At 45.7% G+C, this 22,968-nt stretch overlaps 1 protein-coding gene across 1 annotated transcript; it reads left to right on the forward strand.

Annotated features, from left to right (window-relative positions):
• Positions 1 to 10,000: 10,000 nt before the first annotated feature.
• On the forward strand, positions 10,001 to 22,724 carry alms1 (ALMS1 centrosome and basal body associated protein). Its single transcript, XM_056296383.1, has 11 exons — positions 10,001 to 10,141; positions 10,721 to 10,840; positions 11,716 to 11,871; positions 12,945 to 13,969; positions 14,265 to 14,376; positions 16,778 to 16,975; positions 18,245 to 18,510; positions 19,147 to 19,312; positions 19,573 to 19,630; positions 21,653 to 21,752; positions 22,017 to 22,724. The coding sequence occupies exons 1-11, from the start codon at positions 10,045 to 10,047 to the stop codon at positions 22,059 to 22,061; spliced, it is 2,343 nt and encodes a 780-aa protein (XP_056152358.1). The 5' UTR covers positions 10,001 to 10,044; the 3' UTR covers positions 22,062 to 22,724.
• The last annotated feature ends 244 nt before the right edge of the window (positions 22,725 to 22,968 follow it).

Consider the following 22,968-nt stretch of genomic DNA (forward strand, 5'->3'; position numbering starts at 1 on the left):
GGGCTATGCTAACTGCATCCTCAGCAGACCAGTTGGCTTGATAGGCATATTGATATGAGTCCATCATTGGGGAGGTGCAAGATTTCAAGTATGACAGAATGAGATGCTCAAATGCTTTCACACAAAATATCACAAAACAAAAAAGAAAGTGGGCTCTGGGATAGCAGTGCATGCAAAAATATGGAGGACATCCCCCTCAGACATCACCACAGAACAGCACTGTCCCACGCAGCAGCAGCATCGAAGGGTCAGCCAAAGTAATACAAACCCCAATTCCAATGAAGTTGGGACGTTGTGTAAAACGTAAATAAAAACAGACTACAATGATTGGCAAATCCTTTTCGACCTATATTCAATTGAATACACTACAAAGAGAAGTAATTTAATGCTCAAACTGATAAACTTTATTGTTTTTTTTGCAAATATTCACTCATTTTGAATTTGATGCCTGCACCATGTTCCAAAGAAGCTGGGACAGGGGCAACAAAAGACTGAGAAAGTTGAGGAATGTTCAAAAAACACCTGTTTGGAACATTCCACAGGTGAACAGGTTAACTGGAAACAGGTGAGTGTCATGATTGGGTATAAAAGGAGCATCTCCGAAAGGCTCAGTCGTTCACAAGCAAGGATGGGGCGAGGTTCACCACTTTGTGAACAACTGCGTGAGCAAATAGTCCAACAGTTTAAGAACAACGTTTCTCAACGTACAATTGCAAGGAATTTAGGGATTTCATCATCTACAGTCCATAATATCATCACAAGATTCAGAGAATCCGGAGAAATCGCTGCACGTAAGCGGCAAGGCCGAAATGCAACATTGAATGCCTGTGACCTTCGATCTCTCAGGCGGCACTGCATTAAAAACCGAAATCATTCTGTGAAGGATATTACCATGTGGGCTCAGGAGCACTTCGGAAAACCACTGTCAGTTAACACAGTTCGTCACTTCTTCTACAAGTGCAAATTAAAACTCTACCATGCAAAGCTAGAAGCTTCAACAATTAGTGTCCTCAGTTCCCAAACGCTTATTGAGTGTTGTTAAAAGGAAAGGTGATGTAACACAGTGGTAAACATGCCCCTGCCCCAGCTTCTTTGGAACGTGTTGCAGGCATCAAATTCAAAATGAGTGAATATTTGCAAAAAACAATAAAGTTTATCAGTTTGAACATTAAATATCTTGTCTTTGTAGTGGATTCAATTGAAGATAGGTCAAAAAAGATTTGCAAATCATTGTATTCTGTTTTTATTTACGTTTTACACAATGTCCCAACTTCACTGGAATTATCGATAATAGAGGGGAGCAGTAATTCGATATTGTCATTTATTGTCTCAGTGGTATTGTATCGGTATGAAATTTTATTACTGTCAAATCATGATAGTTTTGTTGTTTAAATAAATGATAATGAAAATCTACCATTCACTAAAATTTCTCATAAAATGAGGTCTGAAATATTTTAAGGGAGTATTATTTGAAAACAAGTGTTGGCTTGATATTAACCTATACTTTACCAAACAGTTCAATGTGATGAACCTAGTTGCATTTTTAAATATGGCATTTTTTCATATAAGCAGAAATCATAAAATATATCAATATGGCATAAAATTCCCAGTGATGTTTTTTTTCCCATATCACCTAACATTAATAGTTGGCTCATAGAAATCAGTGCAACAGTGGTGGGATTTGATTATAGTCAAAATGTAGGCACTAGCAGGCTAATCTGATTGTGATGTAGACCAGCAGGCAGAAATGTGTATGCATGTCAGCTTGGGGCAACACGGTATATTAACGTGACTACAGTGCTCCTTAAGCTTACTAAGACATTGTAGTCAAATGTTTCACTTCTTCAGCACTGGATTTGTCATATCAGCTCTTCAATATTTCAAAGTAAGAACATTCAATAGACATTGAAAATATTTAGAAATGGTAGAATTATAGCTTTGTGATGCTATCAAGTAGCAACAGACAAGCCTGATGACATACATGCCCCCTTTCCTTTAATATTCAATATTCCCCAACATGGGGATCGCTGGTTCGAATCCCCATGTTACCTCCGACTTGGTTGGGCACCCCTACAGACAAAATTGGCCATGTCTGCGGGTGGGAAGCCAGATGTGGGTATGTGTCCTGGTCACTGCACTAGTGTCTCCTCTGGTCGGTCGGGGCGCCTGTTCAGGGGAGAGGGGGAGCTGGGGGGAATAGCGTGATCCTCCCACGTGCTACATCCCCCTGGCGAAATGCCTCACTGTCAGGTGAAAAGAAGCGGCTGGGGATTCCACATGTGTCAGAGGAAACATGGTAGTCTGCACTCTGCAGCCGTCCCCGGATGGGCAGAGGGGTTGGAGCAGCAACCAGGAAGGCTCAGAAGAGTGGGGTAATTGGTCGAATACAATTGGGGGGAATAAGGGGGGAAAATCCCCCCCCAAAAAAGTGTTCCCATCAGATTAAATTAATAGAAAGGTGTACTTAAGAGAGGTCCAGATGTCCCTACGTGTTTTATATGTTCACTTTTTTCTTTTCCTCCCCTCAATTTGTATCTGCAGGTGGCAGTCTCCACAAAGGGGAGTTCTCCAGATCCAGCCTGCTGTCAGTGGATTCAAGTATGTCAGTACCACTGAGCATTGACAGCTTGTGTCCAACTGTACCCTTTCGAGACCAGGCCATGACCTCACCTCAGCCAAACACAGCAGGAACCCAGGCAAGCCTGAGAACACCATCAAACCCTCGGCCTCCAGAAGCATCTAATCTCCCTGCACTACAGCCCAACCATCTGCAGCAAGGAGAAAGTGATGGTAGCAGTAGCCAGAATACAATACAACAGGGTGACAGTTTTGGCTCTGATAACTCATTGACTACAGAGACGAGGTACAGGGATAAGGGCTTGGAGTCACAATCGCAAGCTAATCACAGCGTTGGGGAAAGCATTGGGAACTCTTTTGGTGGCTCCAAGACCTTGCAGGGGATCCGTAAACTACTTGGCCAAGCAGAGACTATTGTCTCGGGAGGGTCTTCAATGGTGTCCTCATCCTCTTCTGCAGGGTCCCATTTGCGCTCAGATGACAACATACTCCTCTCACTGGGGAAGAAAGCAAGCAGACTCTATGACTCCTCTTTTACCACCTCATCTACTGGAGGGGGTACTGAAACTCACTCCTCCTTGCTGTGGGCGAGGTCCTTCTCTGATTCCATGCTTACTTCAGAGTGCCTGAAAGAAAGCTCCATAGGTAAGGAGTGTGGAGTGTCATCTCAGCAACCAGACGATCCGTCCAAACAAGCCTCAGCTCCCACAGATGCCTACATGACTCCAGCGGATGGAGCTGGAAAACCATCCCTCCCTCTGTTTACCAAATCAGCCCGACGGGCAGAGCCCGAAGGCTGTAGCGCCGCACCCCCTGACAACACAGGTCCAGCTCAGCCACCTGTCAGTAAACCACATCTAGCTGCAAACCGACCCCAGCTGGGCCCTGGTCTCAGGAAGACTGTAGGTTCCACGGAGGATACGGGAAGCGGACAGGACAGTCCTACCGAGAGCAGCACCTCCCATCCTGTCTCTGTGGATCAAGAACAGGACCAGGGGGCAATAAGTGATGGGAGCAGTGAGAGCTCACTGGCAGCCCGAGTGGCCAAGCTACTGCACAGTGAGTCTTCAGCCACCGCCGTGTCCAGCACAGCCAGCACCACTGACCAGGAGGAGAGCCAGGGCAGAGGTAATGGAGTGCACCAAGTATTTCTGGTCGTTAATGATGGGATCCAGACAAGAGATGGATAGTAGTGGATTATAAATCATTGTCTTCCCAGTCCTTTCTCTCCCCTCTCCGTGCCCCTTTACTGCTTAGTAATAATGAAGAAGAAAAAAAAACTTCGGAAATTAGGAATCAGAAATCAGAAAAGTATTTTGCTCTCGCAGACTTAACTGCTTCTTGAGTTTGTGAAGATTGTTTCTCAAATTTTGAAAGAAATTTGAAGCTTATCATTCTTCTACTTTCGTTCAGATATTCTGCACTCCCTCCTCAGGGCTGTGGTGGTGTCATTAAGACAAGGCAGACCTTTACGCTTAGGCTTTTTCGGTTTAAAGGGAGCAACAGTATTCAGAATAAGAAAAGCAGGTGGTATTAGATAAGGAAGTGAGTTCCTCAGTACTGAGATGGGGGGAGAAGCCTCAATTGTGCAAGTATTGGGATCAACTATGAGAGCCTCAGAGAACTTACTGGCAGTTGAAGAGTTAATGTAGTGAGAGTACCATACAGGGAGATGAGGTTTAGTAGAAGTTGAAAGTTGATAAATTTCTTTGGCTCTATACTTACCTTTAAATTATGACTACACAAATTCTATACAGTTTTTTTTATATTTGTGCAAACTTGGCGCTGATGCGACCTTCTTCTTTTTTTTAAATCCCCAAATTTCTGACTTCTATTGCCAAGTGCCATTCCTATCTCCTATCCTACCAGATATCTTGGTCCAGCGTTGAGTTAAAATTGAATGTATGTTCGGGCATTGCAGAGTGGCTCAAGCTAAAGGTGTCGGGACAGCGGTGTGAATCCCTGGAGCTTGACATAGAGGACAGAAAACGGATTGAAGAGATCAAGAAGGAGCTCCTGCTCACACATCCAATAAAGGTAACTGCATACCAAATACAAGGAAGTGGTTTATCGTCCTCAAATATCAACAATTATAATGATAAATGAATGGCTGTTTGTAGTAAATCAGAATCAAGTTTACTGGCCATGTAGGTTTGCACATACATGGAATTTGACTCCGGTTTTATGGCTCTCTCAGTGTACTTAACATAGAATAACAACACAACAGTCTTCAGAAATATAAACAAGGATTGACTATATACAGGCGAAATAAGAGGCAATAAAGTGCAATCGTGCAGAGAATATATCAGAGATGCTGAAATAGACGTTCGCAGGTTACTTACATACATGCCTGAGGTAGACGGACATGACTGTGTGTACCAGTATATATGTACAATGTACAGTACAGTATATACAAAATGGTTGGATATATTTTAACCGTTTTAAGTGTTCATTTGAATGACAGCCTGTGAAAGGAAACTTTTTATATCTGGTTGTTTTGGTATGCAGTGCTCTGTAGCGCCTACCAGAGGGGAGGAGTTGGAACAGGTTGTGACCAGGGTGTGTGATGGGTCTGCAGTGATGTTGCCTGCCTGTTTTCTGACTCTGGAGATGTATAAGTCCTGAGTGGAGGGCAGGTTGGCACCAGTGATTTTCTCTGCAGACTTAACTGTCCATTGTAGTCTGTCCCTGTCCTGTTTGGTGGCTGATCCAAACCAGACAGTGATGGATGTGCAGAGGACAGACTGGATTATTGCAGTGTAGAACTGAATCAGCAGTTCCTGAGTCAGGTTGAATTTCCTGAGCTGGCGGAGGAAGCACATCCTCTGCTGGGCCTTTTTGATGATTGTATCTATGTTGGATGCCCACCCTGTGTCCTGGGAGATTGTGGAACCCAGAAATCTGTAGGTTTTCACTGTAGACACCGTGCTGTTGAGTATGGTGAGGGGGGGCAGTGTTGGGGGGCTCCTTCTGAGGTCCACTGTCATCGCTACAGTTTTGAGTGTGTTCAACTCCAGGTTGTTATGGCCGCACTAGAGGGCCAGCTGACTAACCTCCCATCTATATGCAGACTCGTCACCATCTCGGATAAGGCCAATGATGGTTGTGTTGTCCACAAACTTCAGGAGTTTAACAGACAGGTTTCCTGAGGTCATTTATGTAGAGGGGAGAGCATACATCCCTGGGGGGCGCCAGTGGTGATTTTCTGGGTGCTGGATGTGATTTTTCCCCTGCCTCACCTGCTGCCTCCTGTTTGTCAGGAAGTTTTTAATCCACTGGCAGATGGGGGGCAGGTACAGTGATCTGGGTGAGTTTGGAGTGGAGGATATCTGGGATGATGGTGTTGACCACTGACCTGCACAAACAGGACCCTTGCGTATGTCCTTGAGGAGTCGAGGTGTTGGACGATGTAATGCAATTCCATGTTGAATGCATCATCCACTGACCTGTTTGCTCGGTAGGCAAACTGCAGTGGGTCGAGCAGGGGGCCTGTGATTTCCTTCATGTGGGCCAACACCAGTCTGTCGAAGGTTTTCCTTACAACAGACATTAGGGCAACAGGCCTGTAGTTATTTAATCCTGCGATACAGGGTTTCTTGGGGACCAGGATGATAGTGGAGCTGTTGAAGCAGGAGGGGACTTAAAACAGCTCCAGTGATCTGTTGAAGATTCGTGTGAAAATGGGGGCCAGCTGGTCAGCACAGACCTTCAGACATGAGGGTGACATGCCATCCGGGCCCGGTGCCTGCCTTGTCTTCTGTCTCTGGAAGAGCTGGTGCACATCCTCAACACAGATCCTGGGTGCGGGTGAGGGGTCAGTGGGGAGGGGAGAGGCGCCGGCAGGGGGTGCAGCTGGTTGTGTATTGTGGCCAGAGAGGGCGAGGGGTGTGAAAGTGCGCTCATCAAAACCTGTAGTAAAACCCATTTAGATCGTCAGCCAGTTGATGGGTCCCTGCAGTGTGGGGAGGGGGGGTCGCCTGTAGTTGGCAATGTCTTTCAAACTTCTCCAGACTGATGCTGGGTCATTGGCAGAAAACCTGTTTTTCAACTTTTCAGTGTAGCACTTTTTTGCCATTCTGATCTCCTTTGTGGGTGCATTTCTGGCTTTGTTATACCGGATCCTATTTCCACCCCTGTAGGCTTCCTCTTTGGCCTGACGAAGCTGCCTGAGTTTTGCTGTGAACCAGGGCTTATTGTTGTTGAAGCTACAAAACGTTTCGGTGGGCACACACATGTCCTCACAAAAATTGATGCAAGATGTCACAGTGTCAGTAAGTTCATCCAGGTTTATAGATGCAGCCTCAAAAACACTCCAGTCAGTGCAGTCGAGGCAGGCCTGGAGCTCCAGTTTTGAATCCTTGGTCCACTTCCTCAGTTTTAACCACAGGCGTTGCAGATTTTAGTTTCTGCCTGTAGGCTGGGATAAGATGAATCAGACAGTGATCAGAGACGCAGGGCTGCACGGGGGACAGAGAGATAGGTGTCCTTTAATATTGTGTAGCAATGATCCAAAGTGTTTTTGTCCCTGGTGGGACATTTAACATGCTGTCTGTATTTTGGCAGTTTGTGGCTGAGGTTTGCTCTGTTAAGATCCCCAAGGATAATTATAAGAGAGTCTGGGTATTTGTGCCCCATGTTTGTAATTTGATCAGCAAGGTGTTTTAGCACCTCTTTTAACACAGGCCTGGGGTGGGATGTAGACACCGACCAGAATAAATTATGAAAATTCCCGTGGTGAATAGAATGGTTTACAGTCAATGAAAATAGGTCTCTAAGTGAGGGCTGCATGATTTCTTAAACACTGTGACAAATGTACACCAACCTTTGTTGATGTAGAAGCATCTGCCGCCACTCCATTTTTTTCCCCGATAGCTCCATTTCACGGTCCGCTTGGACGAGTTGGAACTGTGGCAGATGACGTGAACTGTCCGGTATATGCTCACTAAGCCAGGTTTCAGTGAGGCACAGGGGGGCACATCTGGAAAAGTCCGAGTTTCTTCTGTTTAGCAGGGTTCAACGTTGAGTTCTTTTTTCTTTTTTTTCACTTGCCCAGTTGGGCAAATAGGTCAGAAATCTACTTGCCCGAAGTAAGTTTTTACTTGCCCCTATATAAATTGTTTTATTTATTAACAGTTATCAAATAACAAAGACTATAGTTAATTGTTATGTTTAATCTTTATTTAAGTAAATGAAACATAAGGACACGGTGTGTCATAGATGTTTAGCAACATATCGAAAATGATATGACCCATCCCCCCCGTCCATCCGTCCGTCCTTCTCCCCAGAGATGGACTCATTAACTGTGAGTGATTGAGCGCTTAACCGTGTTTGCATGAGTGAAAGAACAGGCTGTAGCAGATGTAGCGGACATTTGCCGGGTAAATTGATGATAGCGCGGTTCTAAATCCCCGCTGTCGCAGTTTGACGAACGCTCTGGCTTGCTTCCCCCTGCGACGTCTTCGTCGGAGTCTGCGCAGGGCCGCACAAGCCAAAAGTTCAGCTGGGCTTTCCTTAAAACATTCAAAAAAAGTCTGTTCAATTTGTCCAGTGGACAGCTGGAGCATTAAAAGTCGTTCCCTGCTGTATGTGATCAGGGAGTGGGCGCTGGAAATGAAACAAATAAACAAAAACAGAAAAAGTACAAGAGCGCGCAGAACCGAGGCCACCCTCCGTGGCGCCATCTCGATGATGTTACTCACTACTGAAATTCTTTTTAATAGTCTAAACAAACAACCCGGCTAGATTCAGTTTAAATATATTTACAGAACACATTTGTTTAAAAAGTACCATTTGAAATAACCTAATTTTATTTTAATGATTATTTTGATGTCTGCTTCCAATCTTCAGACGGTACAGGTCTGGTGCATGAGGTAACGTGTGTGTGCGCGCATGGGCATGTGTGTGTGGCCATGAGGCGTGTTGTGTTTTAAAGCTCAGTTTATAAGAGGTATGGAGTGATGTGGCAATGAAATTTTAGGCTGTGCCTTGGCTTTTTTATCATATGTTTTATGCTTCTCTTCCATACATGCAGGGTTTAATATAAATGTGAGATTATGGCACAGATCCATTTACATTTGACCCAGTCATTGCTCCAGTACAGATTGCAGTGCTAAACGATGATTGTTTTTTTGTTGCCAGATTGTTTTGTTAAACTCTCAGTAATGGCATTAATTTTAAATATTTGGACAGCATTTAGGGATAGAATGGGCTAGATTAAATTATTGTTTTACTTTCATTTTTGGTGTGTGCAGTGGTAATATGCTTGCTGTGGCGGAACACAACTGATGAATTATTCCACTGGGTAAGAGGAATTCTTGGCCTTGCATCATTGTCTGTTAACTGGTTTATTTCCTGCATGCTTCTTTCCAGAGCCTGGGAAGCACAGACACGGAGAGCAGTGCAGTGTCGAGCGTCAGTGGTCCAGGGGGGCAGCGTCCTCCCCAGACACGGGAGCCTTTCGCTGGACTTCAGGCCTCCGACAACCGGCTTCTCATGCAGCCTCAGGGCTGTGACCCGAACCCCTTTGACGCCGGCATGCAGCCTCGCAACCTCCTGCACCAGGACCTGGCGGCCAGGGTGCATGAGATTGCTGTCAGAGAGGGATTAGCGCTCCCCAGGGCGAACCCTCCTGTCCTCACCTCCATCACCATTGCCACCTGCAGGCACTCCACCTCCACCTCCCCCTCATCCTCCCCCTCCTCCATCCCTCCCCTCAGTCCAACCTATGAGCCCCTCCAACTGACCCATCTCTTGACAGGCGAGGTGTCACGCCACACAGACACCAGGCAAATTCCTCAACCCCTGGAGGAAGAGGAGGAGGAGGATGAAGGTGCTGGCTCAACACATGCAGTGCCCAGAGAGCCTGTGTCTACAACTGAGTCTCATAGTAGTCTACACACTGGAGATGGAATCCTATTCAATTCCCAGTCACTGCTGGAGAGGCAAGAAGCTGTGGGAGGTCAGTATGACCAGCCACCTCCCCCATTTTTGCAGAGACAAGAGAGAGAGGACGTGAATGTAGGGAACAGTAGCCCGCAAACACTACCAAGAGGAGATCTACAGGACATCAACACAGCCTTAGGAGGAGATGATTGGGGCCCTGATCGATCACTGTCTTCCAGCCAATATGGTTCCATACGTGGTGTTGGTCATGAAACAGATCAGACCACAGGGTTATCTGCTGTTGAACCCGCTAACAGGACCAGTCACATCTCCCACATCCATCTTACACTGTCCCCGAAAGACCCAAATCACAGCTCGCGGTCTGGTTACCAGTCCGAATATCCAGCTGCTGGTGTGGGGCTGCAGTCAAGAGACTTTTCCCCCCTCCGACACACCTATGTGGCCACCAGCGGCCCAGATGATGGGTCTGGTTTGTTGAGTGCGCTTGAGTCACATGATGCCAGAGAGCCAATAAAAACAACTGCACCCAAAAGAGCCGATACTGCTACATTTTTTAAAACCAGCATGCCTGAAGGAAAGACGGCCTCCACATTCCCACAGTCATTCACTCCAACGCAGAGGCTCGCTGCTTCACAGAGGCCTTTAGCCATTCAAGCTCCAGGTAGGGTCTATATTATAAGCAATGAAAGGATTACATGTCCTTTCAACTAGCATATCCAAACCTTTGTCCTCAGTTTTATTGCTGTACCCAGCACAGGGGAAATAGTCAAATGTGCAATAAACGCAAAACAAAATCTTGAAGACATTTATTTCTTCAGCAAGTCACAATACAGTGTGCTGTGCAAAACAAGAGTATTGTGCATATTTTGCCTAAACTCTTATTGCCCATGCATCCATGTGCCATCATGGGGTAGGTCACAATAGGCCAAGGTTAAAGTTGTGGGTGTAAGCCAGGAGTCAAAATTGGAATGGACTCTTGGCCAAAATGATATCCCTCTCATTTTTCTCAACATCTGTCTTAAGTTGATAAATTGATTATGTTTTCTTTGACCTATTTTTCTCCATGCCTTGCTGTATCATGCATCTTGTTTTGTGTGGAAATGGAACCTCCATCTCGTGTTCCCTTATAGATTTATTCCAGTGACGGTCCAATACCTAGATTAGTGTACATTTTCTCGAAGCTATACTGTTGTTATAATGGGACCTTCTCTTTCTCTCTCTCGCTCCATTCCTCCTACAGCATTGCCTATCCTGTTGCCTTACAGACCTCATGGCAGTAAGGAGCTGTTCTATGTACCTCAGACAGAGACCCAGATGACCCCTGACCGGTCAGATACTACTATGGAGAGCTCTCACCCAGGTACTCCAGACACACACACACACACAGCCCATCCGTAAGACTACTGTACTGTTTACATTTTTGGCTTTTCGCCAACCCAGCCAGAGCGCCTCATAATGAGCAAAGAAGAATAAACTTCAGTTCCCAAATCGGCAATATAACAGGCAACCAAAAGTAAGGAATAGAGGGGACAAACATGCCAAACAATTCATACAAGAAGCTTTGCAACTACAGCTATTGAAGTGTAAGTGTGTGTGTGTGTGTGTGTGTGTGTGTGTTGTGTGTAGGATACTTTTTTTTTTTAAATTGATTAAAATAATAATTCTACACATATCTTTTATTGGGCTCATGCATGAAAAGTGGAAGAAACATATTAAAAAGATAAGAATTATCGCTATCTAAATATTTTGATAAAGCAACTAAGAAACTTATCAAGGAAATTAATTGAGAACTCTGTGGGGGGGTTACATTAGCATATTATCATTGCACAGTCTGGGGAATAAATTAGCTATCTCAATTTGTAATGAATGAGGAGGCACGTTTTCTCAACTCCCCTGTGCCTGCATGGGCAGCAGCTGGTCCTTTGTAACATGTACCGTGTTCTGCATGATTTATTCATGGTCAGGGGTTGCACGAGACAAAGGCTGAGCTGGGGCCTCGGTGCAGCAGACCAGGCTGCAGGCAGGGGGTGAGGGGGTCCCACAGAGAGGCAGAGAGAGAAGGAAATTTGACTCCTAGTCACCGGCAATCCTCTGTTCCTTGTGAGCTGAACGTTACGAATTTTGGACACATTACCAGCAGCGCTGTTTGTCATAACACCAGTGAGGAGGAGTTTTGGTTTAGCCCTCGTCGGGTGCTAGAAGGCCCGTGTGACATATCCCCTCTTGTTTCACCAGGCTCGGACGACGCTGTGCCCCCACACTTCAGCAGCGAGGTCCTGGGGAACCAAGATCCTGGGCTGGACCGCGGGGTCACCGTCAAACACACAGAGGGCATCTACAGCAAAAGGCGGAAGACAGCCAGCTTCAAAATGCAGACACCTGGGCACAGAGGTGAGCAGAATAATATCTAAAGGCCCTGAACAGTTCTCAAATACATTATGAATAGTGCACAATATATCTAAAATTAGCAACAATGTAACCAAGCTCAATTATATGATAGGGCTGGATGATGTTGCTTAAAAAATGTTGATATTTTTAAAACATTTGGCTTTATATGATACTAGCAGAGGTACCTGGTGTTGCCCAGGGAAAATGTTCTCACCAAAACAACCAACACGATGTGATCTTTACGGTATAATCGATGATGAAATATAGGATATTTTATGTTATGATTCGTGATAAACGAATGTCGAGTAAACGACTGTTACTAACTAAAATTATCAAATGTCATAATTTTCAATCCATTCATCAAGCTTCTTTGCCAATGTGTGTATTAATCGCTCAAGTGCCTCAGGGTAAACCACGTTGCGTGTCTTACTATTTGGTGCTAGGATAGCATTGACAATGTTAGGTGTAGTGCCTCCCTTGACCACTGGAAGGATTTGCCGGAAGTTTTGCCACAAAATAAAGTCAATTTCGTATTTTTTACTTGGTTTTTGAAATATTTTTCGAACTGTGCAATCCTTGGAAAGTGCTGACTCTAAAGATACCTTTCTTTTCATTCTACAACGAGTTTTTCTGGAGTTTTAAGCGAACATACAAAAATACACTCTTGCTTTATATATATATCTTGATATTTATGGAATCTGTCTTAAACAAAACAATATTAGTTTAACAAAATGTTCTTTTTTTTGCAATCAGAAGCATCATCTAGACTAAACAGCTTTGTTTAAATGCAATGAAATATGCAACCTTGGATGTACACATGCGAAAAAATACTTTAAATCCACCGTGATGATTCATGATGTGGCTTACTTTCATATCTCCAACAAAATCCTATCGCTCGGCCCTATTGCATAAATTGTAATCACTTATTTTAAATGAATGATGGTCATTGTGGTATACTGTTATGGGTGTTTATCGTGTCTTATTTCATCATTTTCTGTTCATGAACCAAGCATCACTTGTACAAGATTAATCTTATTCAGACGACTTACCTTTTTTGGGTCATCTCCCCCTTATAGGTAACACTGTGTCAGTGGATGAAAGCTGTCAAACAAGCATGATTCAAACTCCACAGCGTTTCTCTCAGGATCCTTTTAATTTAACTAAGGTGCCTTTGTCAAGTGACCAAGCTCCGTCTGGCTCTAAGAGAGATCAGGGGACCAGCCCAGTTCAGTTTCTCAGTTGCAACCAATCAGACGAGAGCGGCGTGGAGTTTCAACCAATAAATATGGAGATAGATTACAGCATGGCCAGCCAATCCCAGAATGCCCACCTGGACCAGAGCCGTGTCTCCCAAACAGGAATGGTGGGGCAACAAGAAAGCCGGTACCGTGACCTTGGTCAGCCTGCCACCCAGCAAAATGGTGGCAATCTCGACCAACTGTGGCGAAGGTTTAGTGAGAGGTGGCGCCTAGAGGAATCCCACTGGACCAATGAGAAAGAGGCATCGCTGCTGGAGCGGCTAGAACGCCTGTCCCGTCTTATTCACAATACAACAGGGGCAACACGGTTATTAGAGCCAGAAGATGGAGATGGTCCTAGAAAGACAGGAGTGGGTGTAGAAAGAATAGAGAACATTGAAAAGTCAGCGAGGAGTGGAGAGACAAGAAGGAAAGCTGATGGCAAGTTGAGAGGAGACAGAAAGGTTGACGTTAAACCCACGGCTCCTCGCCGGGCCTGGGTGCAGGAGACGCAGGCAGAGGAGATCTTTGACCCTGCAGAGGAGGAGAGCTCTGCCTCCCTCAGCTCAAGTGCCTCCCACAGCCCGTCCACGAGTCGGCACCTCTGTCCTGCCGAGAGAGACGAGTCGGAGACCGCCTCCACCATGTGCAGCTCCACATCCACAGTGGACACAGCCCGGCTGATTCAGGCTTTTGGTGTCCACAGGGTGCGGTGCCTGACGTCGAGCTCCAGCCTCACTAAACTCTATAGTGATATCGACAAGCAGAGAGAGGGGAGAGACCTGGGGAAACAGAGAGGGAAAGCTAAAGACTTGCCTCCAGTCATCACCCAATTGGAGACCACCACCACAGATGAATCCGTTGTAAGTCTGTCTGATGGTTACGCTCAGCTTTCTGGTCTTGCAAAAAGAATTATTTTAAGCAAGATGAGAAACATGTGTTGTTGCAGTCTGGTTCCTGGCAGAAGCATTTACAGTATTTTCTAAGTGCAATAAATGCACAGGCATTTGTCTTGGTCATATAGACACATATGGACAGCTGCTATAGTCCTTACCCACACATGATAGACTACATTTAACTTAGATGTTTACAGATAATTATGTAACTGAATATTAAACACAGGGATAACCCATCCATGCCGATGTTTTTTTTTTTTAGGTTACTGCTGATTGTGCATCGTCAGCCAGCACCCACTCCTCGCACCATGGCCCCTCTCAGTCTCTGGCAGCTAAGAGGGTTGTTAAACTGGCCAACAAGGGCATCCAGGCAGGTCAGTGACAAAAAGGTCACCGCACTCATCGCTGTAATCCAACAATGAAAGTACCAGAACATTCCCGTGTTTAGCCGAGTGGTTCAGCGGCTAATGATAGGGGGTTTGGTCGCCATTAAGGCCGGCCACACACACACAAGAAGACTTTTCAAATCCTAATTAATACTGAAAATGTTGACCACATACACAACAACTGATTTCCCAGTTTTATATTTTTTTTTTCAGTTGGCAGACAGCACACACAAGATGATTAGGCCAAGACAGGGCATCGCATAAATAATGAATACAGTCAGGGGCAGATGTACGTACGTTAGAGAGCACAGCACAAATAGCAACTTGGCCATTCTGCAGAAAGTGTACGCTGTGCCTTTGTATTTTACGTTGGATGTAACAAACCTGCGGCTGATCCCGTGATCAGCACACGTCACCACCCTCTAACCGTAATTCATGGTGCCCAGTTTAAAGAAACGATGGAATGGGCCTCTCCTCATCCATCATGGAGCTGCCGACTCTTAGAAGAAAACAGAAGTGTAGCGATCATGAAATAGATAAACTTGTCTATGAGGTGTCATCAAACCTTAAGATACGACAGGGGTGTAATTCTACACCCACCCAAAAACATTCTGTTTGGGCGGCTATAACAAATAAAACTAATGCCGTAGCAGCTACCCGTAGGGAAGTGGAAGAAGTCAAAAAAAGATGGCAAGACACCAGAAGGAGAGCAAAGAAAGAGGTTTTAACAGGGCACAAGTGAGCAAAACCAGTGGAGCCGTGTAGCACCTCCACAACAAAGAGAATGAACAGCTTAGGAGTGATCGTACAGCAAACACTGGTTACTGTATAGGCTGAAGGCGTGGAGGGCATGGACACGGCTGAGCCCTCTCTACATGAGGAAGGTTTAGTTATCTGTTAAGATAAGTCGTGACGTTTCTTTTGGGCTTTGTTCTAATTTTAGTTTTTTTTATTATTTGTTTTAAGTTCTAATTTGAACTGTTCTAATTTCTTACTGGCTTTCTTTTTTTAAAAATTCCCCCCCTCCGTTTTTTCTTCCAATTGTACCTGGCCAATCACCCCGCTCTCCGAGCCATCCCGGTCGCTGCTCCACCCCCTCTGCTGATCCGGGGAGGGCTGCAGACTACCACATGCCTCCTCCGATACATGTCACCAGCCACTTCTTTTCACCTGACAGTGAGGCCTTTCACCAGGGGGCATAATGTGTGAGAGGATCACGCTATTCCCCCCAGTTCCTCCTCCCCCCTGAACAGGCGCCCTGACCGACCAGAGGAGGCGCTAGTGCAGCGACCAGGACACATACCCACATCCGGCTTCCCACCCACAGATACAGCCAACTGTGTCTGTAGGGACGCCCGACCAAGCCGGAGGCAACACGGGGATTTGAACAGGCGATGTCAAGGGACATCCACTGTCCATCAGTTGAGCTCTCATTGGCTATTTTGGGTGTCCGTTCGAGATTAGCCTACACTACTCTTCACCTCACACTACAGGCAGCCCTGACTGGCTTCAAGTAGATCTTGAGGTTTAAGATTGAATCTGTAGGTACTTCACACTACAGGATAATCTGGGCTGACAGTTGGTTGCACGAAGCCTGTGATCCAGCTTTCCCCCATTTGTCGGAAGGAGCAAAGCATTCCTCAAGTTGTCTGTGAATGTTCTCATTCATCCAGGTCATGGTTATCCAAAGGAATTGAATCGAGTGCAACTGGCAACACGGGGATTTGAACAGGCGAATCGAGGCTTCTTCAGTTCGTGCCTTTCTGACTAGCTTGGTCTAGTCAGAAAGGCACGAACTGAAGAAGCCTCTTGGATGAGAGGCGAAACGTCTTCACGGATATATACCAAGTCCAGTTGCACTCGATTCAATTCCTTTGGACATTCCTCAAGTTGGCCCAGATGTCCTTCAGGGTGTGCCAGGCCTAAGTGATACATGTATTTCAAATTCATTCACACTTGTTACTGTAAGGCTTGAGTTAAGTTGTTCACCACGGCAGGCTTGATTCTGATTCAGGACCTCTGCTGCATGTCCACCCCCTCCCTCTCTAACCAATACCTCCTCTCCAATAAGTGCAAAAATGCCAAAAGCTAGTGTCTGTCTCTTGGGGCAGCACTGGTAGCTTGTCAGTTTAGGAAACCATCCTTTAGCCAGAAAGGCCCCAGGAGTTTGATTCCAGCTCTAGCAATGTGTCATATTGAAGTGTTCCTGAGAAAAAAATTATTCATACCCCTCCCACCGGAATACAGCTTGCAAAAAACTGTTGGATCATATCCTTCAGTGGTCAGCCCCACTTTGAGCTTCAGCTCATTCAGCTGGTAGTATGATGCTTTACAGTTTCATTTATAATGTTTCTAGATTGTTGAAACATGTGACTTTATTTGTCTCCAGGTGATTTGGAGATTGTTAACAACGGGACACGACGGCACACCCGCGATGTTGGGACCATTTTCCCTTCCCCCGGTGACATCAGAGGGACTGTGTGGGTTTCGTTACCCTCCTCCAGCATAGAGAGGGGCCCCTCTAAAACTCAAGTCTTCCTAAAGGACAGGAGGACAAAAAGAGACCAAGCGAAACACCACCCTCAAGGTATGAATTTTTTTTTGGACCCCCCCCCCCTTTTTTTCTCCTCAATTGTACTCATCCAATTACCCCACTCTTCCGACTTGTCTCGGTCGTTGCTCCACCCCCTCTGCTGATCCAGGGAGGGCTGCAGACTACCACAATGCCTCCTCCGATACATGTGGAGTCACCAGCCGCTTCTTTTCACCTGACAGTGAGGAGTTTTGTCAGGGGGACGTAGCGCATGGGAGGATCACGCTATTCCCCCCAGTTCCTCTCCCCCCCAAACAGGCGCCCCACCTGACCAGAGAAGGCGCTAGTACAGCGACCAGGACACATACCCACATCCGGCTTCCCACCCACAGACAATTGTGTCTATAGGGATGCCTGACCAAGCTGAAGGTAACACAGGCATTCGAACTGGCGATCCCCGTGTTGGTAGGCAATGGAATAGACCGCTACGCTACCTGTACGCCCGAGATTTGAAAAGTACTGACTGTATAATGCTTTTTTCCCAAGAGGCAGGTGGAGAATGCCTGGAAACATAGAAAATGCACATTAATGTTGTTACCAATTATTACACATGTCCACCAGAACTACTATTTCTACTAGCCTTTACAAGAGGTGTTGTGATTTTTGCTGCTGTCATACATTCAAATCATAGACTTTTTTTCCCCCGTTGTGGTGAAGAGGGAGCTGAGCCGGAAAGCAAAGCTCTCAATTTACCAGTCAATCTTCATTCCAACCCTCACCTATGGTCATGAGTTTTGGGTAGTGACCAAAAGGGTGAGATCGCGGTTATAAGTGGCTGAAATGAGTTTCCTACGTAGGGTGTCTGGGCCCAGCCTTAGAGATAGGGTGAGGAGCTCTGACATCCGGAGGGAGCTCGGAGTAGAGCCGCTGCTCCTTCGCTTCGAAAGGAGCCAGTTGAGGTGGTTTGGGCACCTGATTAGGATGCCTCCTGGGCGCCTTCCTTTGGAGGTTTTCTGGGCATGTCCAACCGGGAGGAGACCCCGGGGTAGACCCAGAACTCGCTGGAGGGTCTACATGTCCAATCTGGGAACGCCTTGGGATCCCCCAGGAGGAGCTGGAGGGCGTTGCTGGGGAGAGGGACGTCTGGAGTGCCTTACTTAGCTTGCTGCCACCGCGACCCGACCCCGGCTGATGATGAGATGAGATAAGCTAAAGCACCCCCCCCCCATTGTAGATATTTGAAGAGGTGTCTGCAAATTTGCACCTGAATTGTTCTTTAGTATAAAGCTTAAAGTGTTGATTTCCAAACCTCTTCCTGTTTAGGTGTTTCTTGGTTCATCCCTGTTGAGCTAAGAGCAGAGGGGAGGAAGGAGAACAAGCCGGACCAAGAGGAGGAAGAGGAGTTGGATAGGAGGCCTGGTTCCACCTGGTTTGAGTCCTATAATAGAACTCATCCCTGGAGAGAACCCCTCAGACAGAGACACATTCAGGAAGTCAGAGACAGACCGCTCAACGTCATCCACGCTGAATCTGACGTGGAGTCCAGAGGCAAAACAGTATCTTCTGGTCTGGTCCGCTTCTCGCTGCAGGTCCACTTCTGTTTGTGTATTTCAGGTTTCTTTTAATTTATGAAAAAAGTAAGGAAAGAAAGTAGCTGGTATCCAACTTACCATTACCACAGATTTCAGAGCATTTTTAACAATATGTGCTCATATCACGGCACCACGCACAGATATGAACAGTCTGGAAAGATAGAAGAAATATTTTGGTAATCCAGAGAACTGTGCAAACACACGTTGAAAAGTAGGAAAAGTCGCTGTGGTTTGGTTCTGATTGGAAATTCATATGACTACACATTTTGCAGAGCGAAAGAGTCACATTTCATACGCTGTATTATTTGTTGTTAGGAAGAATCCACTACGGGTATAGAGTAATATGGGCTGGTTGCCACTCAAACAACATATTGAGCAGAAAACCAAATCGTAAGGGAGCAAAAATGTGATGTGGAAACAGAAAATGTGTAGGAACCATTAAAGTCAGTACAATGTGGGTGAAAAATGTGATAATAAACACATTGTTGTCATTATCAAAATGCCAGAGCACAATGCCAAGGAAAGAACCCACATAGCGACTGTTGTCCTGTAAGCGTACTTGCGTTGCACAGGCTTGACTGCAGTTAGAACAATGCAGCTAATGCTAATGTTTTTCCTCCTCCAACCCACCAGGAGGTGCTGGAGATGCGTCGGCCCGAGTTCATCTCTCACTCTAGGGAGAGGATGAAGCGTCTGGCCTTGCAGACGGAGGAGAGGAGGTTGCAGGCTATCTTCAGCAGAGAGCGAGATCCTCTTTTCAGCCAGCCCGGGGGTACAGGGAGGCTGCCCAAGCTTGCAGGTACACACATTCTTACAAACACACACACCACCATGAACACACTCACCAGGATCTGGAAGGGGAGCGCACTGTCATTGTGACGTTAAACATTTTACTCCACTGGCTCTTTTTCAGAGGCATTAAACATGGTATTTAATTAGTTATACATTTGCCCTACAAACTCACCTGAGCATGAATCTCTTTTTGCCGCTCCACATTCAGACCGAGGAGCTCTGTCTTCTCTGTCTCACTCTTGCTCTGTCAAATTGCCATCTTTCTAGGCAGAACAGAGTATAGGAGGGCTGTCCCCAGAAAGGAGATGATCCAGAGGTCCAAACAGTAAGATAATGATATACTTTATTTCAAAATTACATTTCACTGATTTGCCATGGCGTTCTTTGTTGTGACTACAGGTACCCAGGCAGTAGTTCAGAATGAGGCATCTTCAAGTTTCTGTTGTCAAGGGTATCAAGGCTTCAACACAGCTGTTTTCCCTCAGTTTTTACTGAGGACTATGAAGACTCTGATAGCGCTTCATAGTCAGTCATGCTAAGATCAATATGTGATGCATGCGGCTTACCATTGAGTACGATTGTACAAAAGCTGGGCAGTGTAGACACTGACTACCACTTGACTACACTCCTATAGGGAAGGAAAGTATAGAATCGCCTTCTGGTAGGGATGGGTACCGAAACCTGGTATTAAATGGGCCCCGCTGCTAAATTATTAAAAACTGTATTATTGATAATCTCCAGCGTTAACGGTTCTGCTATCGGTATTGGAGAAATGAGAAAATAAATGTCTTATTTAGGCCCTGTGATGGCCTGGTGGCCTGTCCAGGGTGTCTCCTCACCTACCACCCAGTGACTGCTGGGATAGGCTCTAGCATCTCCATGACCCTGAGAGCAGGATAAGCAGTTTGGATGGATGTTTGCCTCAGTTTTTCAAAGTATTTAGCTTGAGTTAGTTAACTTGGTGTCCTGTTTCCAAACTGGCTTTGTGTTTAAAGGTCCACAAAGTGCATTCAGCTTGCTTGTATGTAACTTTTGTATGAGAGCAAAGCTGCAGCAAGTGGGGTCGTGACTCTCTACGTATGTCCTAGAGCTTTAAATGTCCTTGATTTGATCTAATTTCACTCAAAGGCCTGTGATATGTGATTATTTTAACCACCAGGCATATTAGCAACAGCCAATCAAATGGAAGAGAGTTTTGGTGTTGCTGTTACAACTCTGTTCATTTCCTCTTTCCCTGCCTGTTAAGTACACTCCCCCTCTGTATAAGAGTGTACGGTCTCATTGAAGACATGGATTCCTTCTAGTTGGTGAATGTTCTGTATGCATCGTGTACCATCTGCCGCAGCTCACCGTCTCCCCACAGAGAGTCAGGTCAGCCAGGTGAACATAGCGGGTGTAGGCCATTAGACTGCAAAACCAGGTCCAATGGGTAGGTGACCCAGACCATTGCAGAGCTGTGCTGTGTGCAGAACAGAAATCTCCCAATGGATCTGACTTTTTGGGGGGGAAATGTGAAATCCTAGTTGGAGGGATAGCCTAAATTATACCTCTGACAATAAATAGTTTAGTGTATTATCAATGAATACGATCAGTGCTCTGTAGAAACTTGATGCTTATTTACTGTTGTTGTTACAGCTTGGTATTAATCCTGGAAAGTAAAACTGATATATGAACAAACAGCCTAATCGGGGAAGACGTTAGATGTTACTGTAAAATGGAATATTTTAACCCTGGCTATCTGAGCCCACTGAAGGACACCGACATAACAAAAACACAACTTGGCTAAAAACACAACACCGTGGCTGACTTGCATGAATCCTGTCTGTAAAGGGCCATCCACACCAAGAGCGATCACTATAACGGTAACGACATGAGCATCCACACTGATGAACAGTAACCTTCTGTAAACAGTGGTGCCAAGCCTCCGCTATGCGCTTCAGCAGCTTAGGAAAATGGATGTTGGCGCTTTGTCCAAACTGACTGCAGGTCAGGTGGGGATACCTGCAGTCAGTGGACTGAAGAGGTCACTTAGCTGAGCGATGAAACGTTGCTCTCAATAAACGTCCTGTCCAGATGAACTGACTCAACGTTCTGTGATTTCCTTACCTGGATTATTGAGCAGGCATAAAGTCATCTAGTAGGGATCTGCTGGACTACTAGTCCACACCATCAGCCACTTTTCGATCTCGGCGCTACCCGATATCGTTCACCACTGTCCTTGTCATTATAGTTGTGGTGTGGACTCCGCCGTCCATCTTAGCTAGAATGATTTTTTAAAGCGGTATATTTATCGTTATAGTTATCATTCTTGGTGTGGACGGCCATTAACAACCGCCTCCGTTCTCAGGATTTATGAGAACCTGCCTGAGGTGCAAAGAAGGAGGGAGGAAGAAAGACGGAAAGTAGAGTATCGCTCGTACAGGCTCAATGCCCAACTCTACAATAAGGTATTTTAACTGTATGATTAATATGTCTTAACTCCACAATAACAAGTCCTAACTTGGTGTTGTAATTCATAGTGGCTGATGAATTCTGGACTTGATCGTTAAGATTCATCAAGACTCAGACGTGTTGTCCGCTCAGGGAAATCTCCTGACCTGAACAATACCTTGTTTTTTTTGTTTTTTTTTTAAATAAAACGTCAGCCACTTTCAGCTGAAACTTAGTGCAAGTTAAAGTAGTGATTGCTCTGCTTTTCTTTTGCCATTTAGAAAATCACCAACTATGTCCTTGGCAGACGAACACCGTGGCAGTGAGTCCAGCGAAGCTCTGTACTGTAATGGAGATCAGTGCTGTGAAAACTGCTTTTAGAAATGCAGATCAGAACTACCTAACTTAACTTAACATGTCAAGCTAATTTTTATTTATGTGCTAAGACGTTGTCTTGTGTTTTAAGGAGGTAGCGTAGCGGTCTGTTCCGTTGCCTACCAACACGGGGGATCGCCGGATCAAATCCCCGTATTACCTCCGGCTTGGTCAGGCGTCCCTACAGACACAATTGGCCGTGTCTGCTGGTGGGAAGCCAGATGTGGGGGTGTGTCCTGGGCGCTGCACTAGCGCCTCCTCTGGTCGGTCGGGGCTCCTGTTCGGGGAGGGAGGGAGAACTGGAGGGAATAGCGTGATCCTACCACGTGCTACGTCCCCCTGGTGAAACCCTTCACTGTCAGGTGAAAAGAGGCGGCTGGCGACTCCACATGTATCAGAGGAGGCATGTGGTCGTCTGCAGCCCTTCCTGATCGGCAGAGGGGGTGGAGCAGCAACTGGGACAGCTCGGAAGAGTGGAGTAATTGGCCAAGTACAATTGGGGAGAAAAAGCGGGGGGGGGGAAATCCAAAAACAAAAGATTATGTGCCGCAAAACAGTGTGGGAAAGATTTCCTAAGGGTTTTATTAGGTTATAGTATGGACCTATGAAATGTGAGTTTGATGAATGCACTTAAAAGTAAACCATTAAAAAAAAATTTCAGTTATCTTGTTCTGTGATGTGGTTTTTGCAACATCCTCTTACATTAGTGAGTCAGTAGTACAATCTCATCTGGATCATTTTTTCTTTATCAGGAGCTAGTACACTGCCAGCATGTATGTTTATATAAGGCAGCGTATAGTGGCAGGAAGCACAGAAAGGAACAACCAGTTATTACAGTTTTTCTCGATTTCTTTGGCA

This window comes from Lampris incognitus, chromosome 16 (assembly GCF_029633865.1).
Source record: "Lampris incognitus isolate fLamInc1 chromosome 16, fLamInc1.hap2, whole genome shotgun sequence".
Classification (NCBI taxonomy): Eukaryota; Metazoa; Chordata; class Actinopteri; order Lampriformes; family Lampridae; genus Lampris; species Lampris incognitus.